Source organism: Salvia miltiorrhiza, chromosome 8 (assembly GCF_028751815.1).
Source record: "Salvia miltiorrhiza cultivar Shanhuang (shh) chromosome 8, IMPLAD_Smil_shh, whole genome shotgun sequence".
In the NCBI taxonomy this organism is placed as follows: Eukaryota; Viridiplantae; Streptophyta; class Magnoliopsida; order Lamiales; family Lamiaceae; genus Salvia; species Salvia miltiorrhiza.
The window spans coordinates 5493271-5499796 of NC_080394.1; the positions used below are offsets into that span (position 1 = coordinate 5493271).

At 38.4% G+C, this 6526-nt stretch overlaps 1 protein-coding gene across 5 annotated transcripts; it reads left to right on the forward strand.

Moving 5' to 3' along the window:
* The first annotated feature begins 368 nt into the window (after positions 1-368).
* Positions 369-5910, forward strand: LOC131000320 (uncharacterized). 5 transcript variants are annotated; one of them, XR_009093712.1, is made up of 9 exons: positions 369-1939; positions 2035-2224; positions 2828-2931; positions 3050-3152; positions 3230-3540; positions 3698-4003; positions 4371-4829; positions 4911-5070; positions 5555-5910. XR_009093712.1 is itself a non-coding variant. In XM_057926174.1 (8 exons), the coding sequence occupies exons 1-7, from the start codon at positions 725-727 to the stop codon at positions 4725-4727; spliced, it is 2586 nt and encodes an 861-aa protein (XP_057782157.1). In that variant the 5' UTR covers positions 369-724; the 3' UTR covers positions 4728-4771; positions 5011-5272. The 5 variants fall into 5 exon arrangements, 2 of the variants coding, with proteins under 2 accessions (XP_057782157.1, XP_057782156.1); XR_009093711.1 differs by having other exon boundaries at positions 5011-5070; XR_009093710.1 differs by having other exon boundaries at positions 4371-4771; positions 5011-5070.
* The last annotated feature ends 616 nt before the right edge of the window (positions 5911-6526 follow it).

Genomic DNA, 6526 nt, shown 5'->3' on the forward strand with positions numbered 1-6526 from the left:
ACGGAATGTCCAAAAAAAGTTTTGTGATATATTGAAACTATATAATCTATGAAAATATTGTTCGTTATTATTAGTATTATGCTCGTATTTTAATAAAAAAAAAATACCTTGAATATACAGAATGCCCAAATTTTTTTTCTCGGGGGCGGAACCCCGTACAATTTCAGCCCCCCGAACTTAATTCCTGGCTCCGTCCCTGACTTTCAATATATAAATGTGATGAAAAAAGCTTACACGTATGTGTGTGTGTATATATATATATATATATATATATATATATATATATATATATAGAAATTGAGGAAAATAGGCGCAGCAACTTCGTAAATTATAAAATGAGGGAGCTGATAAATGTGGCAATTAATCGAGTAAATACAGAAAATAGGCGCAAATGCTTACAAAATTTCGCTCCACTAGGTTTTAAACCCACAACTCGTCACTTGCATCACCGCCTCAGCAGCTCCGCTGCGCGCCTGCGCGCTCTATTGATATTAATTTCATTCACAGATATATACATAAGGTAGTAAATCCCTTGTATTTTTTTTTTTAATATAGCGCTCACCGTGAGCGCTGCGCTCAGACAAGTGCGTCCCAAATTTGTTAGGCGTTTGAATTGGGGAAAGCAAAGCGCGGATTTAGGGTTTATGTAGAAGAGGGTCTTCGCTTCCAATATCTGAATCTCACTTCCTTCAAGTCAAGTCTCGGCGGTGCATCCAATCAAATAATGGCTCGGAGGCGTCGCAATGATTCAAGCAGCAGTGAGGATGAGGAGAAGCAAACTAGGCATTCGCGATATGAGAGGAGCGAGAACAATCCAAATGCCGATGATTCTAGCAGTGGCGGCCACGATGACAGGAGAGACAGGAGGAAAACCGATCTGAAATTGGAGGGCACAAGTAGGTCAGAGAGTAAGGATTCGGATCCTGAGCATAGGAAGAGTAGGAGAGGTGATTTGTCAAGGGAGAGGAAATCGCGGCATGACTCCGAAAGTAAAGATTTGAATAGGAGTAGTGATGATAGGAGGATTGACGAGATTGAGCGTAAGAGCAGGAGAGATGAAAAACCACGACATGATGATGATAGAGAAGATGATAGGAGTGGCCGGAAGGATAGGGGACGTGGTCGAGATTTGGAGAGTGATAGAAGAAGGGGACGGGAATCAGACGATGAAGAGGAAGAAGAAGGAGAGTACAGGGTCCGGGAGGATGACAGGAAAGAGCGGCCAAGGGACAGAGGTAGAGATGGCCGGAAAGAGCGGCCAAGGGATAGAGAGAGGGAAAGAGATGATAGAAGGGATAGAGATCGAGAAAGAGATGGTAGAAGGGATAGAGAGCGAGAAAGAGATGGTAGAAGGGATAGAGAGCGAGACAGAGATGATAGAAGGGATAGAGAGCGTGAGAGAGGACATGCTGACAATGGTGATAGGAGGGAAAGAGATCGAGAAGGAGATAGGAGACATGACGAGAATGGTGATAGGTATAAGAGCTCTAAGAATGAGAGGAATGAAACTGCAGATTTGAAGACGAAGGGAGATGTGAATGTTGCTGTTGACATAGTGGCGAATATGGGAAGGAGTGGTGGAGTGTATGTTCCTCCATTTAAGTTGGCCAGAATGATGAAGGAAATTGAGGATAAAAGCAGCCTTGAATATCAAAGAATGACATGGGACGCTCTGAGGAAGAGTATTAATGGATTGGTGAACAAAGTGAACGCCACCAACATCAAAAACATCATTCCGGAGCTGTTTGCTGAAAATTTGATACGAGGGCGGGGTCTATTCTGTCGATCCTGTATGAAGTCTCAAATGGCGTCTCCAGGGTTCACTCATGTATTTGCAGCTTTGGTTTCTGTCGTAAACACAAAGTTCCCTGAAGTAGGGGATCTTCTGTTGCGGAGGATCATACTACAGCTACAGAGGGCATTTAAGCGCAATGATAAGGTTTGTTTTTAAATTCTTTTCAGTATGATTTATAGGTTCATTACTATTTTGAGATCTATATGTATGTTGAATTTGTGGTGAAAATCTTGTGGCAGCCACAACTACTTGCTGCGGTCAAATTCATAGCTCACCTGGTGAACCAGCAGATAGTTCATGAGCTTATTGCTCTTGAGCTGCTGACATTACTGCTGGAAAAGCCCACCGATGATAGTGTTGAAGTAGCTGTCGGATTTGTTACAGAATGTGGATCCTTGCTGCAGGACCTTTCCCCCAGGGGATTGCACGGTGAGTATGGGACTATGGCCATTTTTGTTATTATTTACGAGAAACTTTTATACGTAGTACTATTAAAGCTTTTCTGGTGGATCCGAATTCTTGAGTATAGGTTATTCTTTGTTCTTTCAGTTATTTCAGTTTCTGATAGTAGAAGCTAGGCCAATTGCTGAATTTGAGGAAAGTGTTTGATCTGAAATTGGATTAGTTGATGTGTATGTCTGATGAGGGAATGATCGGTTGATAGCTATGACGCTGCTCTTTGGACCTGCATTATATTTAACTTATTCTGAGATGAGCTATTTTTACGATCTATAAGTTGCTATAAATCTGATCATCTCCTTAAACTAAAGATGCTGTTTTGGTGTTAAATTTTAATTAACTGAGCTGCTGATATACTTTCTTGTTTGTGAGTTAATGTGGGTGGTGCAGAAGACTTGACTTATTCACTAGCAGAATCTCTCTTGAGTGCATTGAGATAATCTTTCTGTCTATGCACTTGAGATGTGGATTTGTTTAAGCAAACCTCGATTTCACTAGTGATTTGCAGAATCTCTCTCTCGTGGCAACGCATTTGGCTCTTTCTAACACACTGTGTCTTTTCAATTTCACCAGGTATCTTTGAGCGATTCCGTGGTATTCTTCATGAAGGAGAAATAGATAAGCGTGTACAGTTCTTAATTGAAGGCCTCTTTGCATTGCGGAAAGCAAAGTTTCAGGTGAGCTTCATTGTTAATGGAATTGGAAAGCTTAATTTGTTAAATCTGATTTTTTTTCTTCTTAAATGATACTACTTATTTTGTGTTTAAATTAAACCTGTTAATGCACCTGATGTAGGGGTACCCTGCTGTCCGTCCAGAGCTGGACCTAGTGGAGCAGGAAGACCAATTGACTCATGAAGTTTCTCTTTTGGATGAGATAGATGCTGAGAACACTTTAGGTATAGCGTGGTTGCAGCTGACTTCTATTATCTCTTATAACCTTCAGTTACACCGAGCTAATATAGTTCTGTTGCAGATATCTTCCAGCCGGATCCCCATTTCGTGGAGAATGAGAAGAAGTATGAAGACCTAAAGAAGCAAATACTAGGTGAAGAATCTGAGGATGAAGCAGAGTCAGATGAAGATGCAGATTCAGAGGATGATGATGATGAGGAGGACGACGATGAGGAAGAGGATGAAGACGAAGAGCAGATGAAAATTAAGGATGAGACAGAGACAAATTTGGTTAATCTTCGGAGAACTATCTATTTGACAATTATGTCTAGTGTTGATTTTGAAGAAGCTGGGCACAAGCTATTGAAGATCAAACTAGAGTCTGGTCAGGAGGTGGGTATCACAATCTCGTGCATGTTATTTTGCTTTCCTCTCTGGTTTTACATAATTCGAACAAGAGTTTGCTATTTATTGGTTCTTGCAGATTTTTACGAGCTATTTCTTTACATCATGAGCATGTAGCCTGATATATAATGTTTTTCCTGAGCAGATGGAATTATGCATCATGCTTTTGGAGTGTTGCAGCCAGGAGAGAACGTACCTCCGCTACTATGGGCTTCTTGGGCAGAGATTTTGTATGATTAACAGAATTCATCAGGAGAATTTTGAGAAGTGTTTTGTCCAGCAGTATTCCATGATTCACCGGCTGGAAACCAATAAACTGCGCAATGTGGCAAAGTTCTTTGCACATTTACTTGGCACGGATGCATTGCCTTGGCACGTTTTGGCCTACATTCGGTTGACTGAAGAGGATACTACTTCTTCTTCTCGTATCTTCATCAAGATTCTCTTCCAGGTACTAAAATTACCCAGGTTTTCTTCAGCATTTTCATTTGGTCCTTTTAGTTCTTGAAGTGGTTAATCATTTAATGCTCCCTTCGTAATATTTTCCTGTGCTGTAATTGCAGCAGTTTAGACAGGGTTTATTAATTTTACTGCTCATGTTATTGATATGCTGTGTTTCTAGTTCACATAATCACATGTAGTCTGACAAGATATATCAAGAAAAAGTAGTTACTAGTTAGTAAGAAATTAAACTGCCCATAAACTTGTGCCTTTTCATTTCCATACCCACCTGCATGACTTTTGCTTATATTATCTAGCTCTCTTCTCAAGATGATGTTAAACCTCAAATGCTATGGTTTTTTTTTTTTTTGTTGCAGGAATTGTCAGAACACCTAGGAATTCGCTTGCTTAATGAACGTCTAAGCGACCCTGGCATGCAAGACTCGTTCGAGTCTATTTTTCCCAAGGACAACCCGAAAAACACTAGGTTTGCTATCAACTTCTTCACTTCCATTGGGCTTGGAGGGATCACAGAAAACCTGCGGGAGTATCTCAAGAACATGCCTCGGCTCATCATGCAACAACAAAAGGCTGTACCCGAGTCCGATTCTGAATCTGATAGTTCTGGTTCTGATTCTGATGGATCTGGGTCTGGATCGGGATCATCAAGTTCGGAGTCAAGTGAGAGTGAAAGCGACAGGGATAAGAGGCGAAAGAAGAGGAGAAGAAACTAATGATCATACATGTGATGTTGTAAAGCTTGGCATTTCTTGTACTTGTGAGTTTTGTTTAGGATATTATTATTTGATGTGCGTTATATTTATAGATGATGTGAGGTGAGATTGTTGCTTCTTGGTTTCTAGTAATTCTAATTGATTACTAGATCCTACTTAATGCATCTTGTTTTTTGTTTCTAGTTGTATTAGGAATCCCTTGGCCTTGTTACAATCCTGTTATTTGGTTCACATCCTGGTTCTCAGCTTTGGTATTTTTGCATCAAAATGTGTTTACTTGCAGGAGGAGTTCCAGCTTGCTCTTTTTAAGACCAACCAAATGGACAGCCTTTTTACTGACAGGGTTAGTTTCATGTGCCACTGCTCATCTTTGGATTTTCTTTTAATAAGAATATAGTGTGTATACTTGCTGTTTCTTAATTTGAGATTCTGTTTGCTAGAGAAATGTGCTTTATATGAAGGAAGGACTGCTCACAATGTAGTAGAGTCATAATATTTTTTGAACTGCTTCTATTTTGCAAATTATCAATGAAAAATGTTAGTTTCCCTTTTCTTGTAGAAACTAAACAGCAGACTGTATGAGAAGTCTTTCTCATGTGATTATATATCTCGTTCATGTGATCTCCATTCATTATCTTAATTCTTCATTTGATTGCACCAAGAAAGGGATGCGGAAAATAGGAGTGGCATCAAATTATGTTTGAAATTACATGCTTAGTTTGTTTCAGATACAATAATGAAACACATATAATCCTTAATCTTACGATTAAGTTTCATGTATGAGTTAGTAGTTTTAAACTTAGCTGAGTTTTTCTTAAATATACCAGATGTTGAAGCTGTGGATTTAAGGAAAAGGCTAAAACTTGCCGAGGGCCATTTTGAAGCATGAAGACTGTTGGCATATTATCAGTTATTTTCTGGTATTATTAGATCTCCTGCAGATTTCGATATTCAGTTAAATGGAGAAACTATGAGTCATCTTGATCTTGTGGCTCACCACACAACATTCTTTCTTACGTCTTATGTTTGTGCTTTGAGTAGAGGTTGTGTGTGTTACATTAGCTGAAATGTGTGATGAGCAATGTAAGTTTATGCTGTGTGTGTGAACCGCAGGCAGAAATTATGGAGGTTATTTTGGATATTTCAGTTTATAATCACGATTCCAATTATGTTTATCGAAAAAGAAGGAAGTGTTTCACGCTTTCAAGCGAGCGCTACCAAATGCGTGGCCAATAAAACATATCTAGACCACCCAAGCCACCTTTCCTTGGTTTCCACTAACTTGCTTGAGCCTTGGCAGCTAGTCAAACGAGGCCTAAGTGTGAACTTCGTACTTTTAGATAACTCAAACTCCCGACCTATTTACTGATCGGAGGGACATATTTTTATTGTTATTAAAATTGTTATTTGCATGCATAAGAATGATAATTTGTATTGTATCATTATTTTTTTTACAAAATATCATTTATTTTTATAAAAAAATATCATTTGTGAAGCACCATTAAAGAAAAATATCAATTTTTTATTATTATAAATGTCCTTTTTAATGTATCAAATATTTTTGTACAAAATATTGTATACTTTTATAAAATATTTCATAGGGATTATCACGTTACCTCACATAATATATATGAAACACATTATAATTATTAATTATATATTTTTTTAAATACTATTTCTACCTTCTATGAGCATACATCCTAAAAATATGTGTCAGTTTAATAATAAAATAGTTACTGGATGACGCTAAAATTCTCGGGATCGAGTTCATTATCACATAATCTTTAAAAACCATTTGT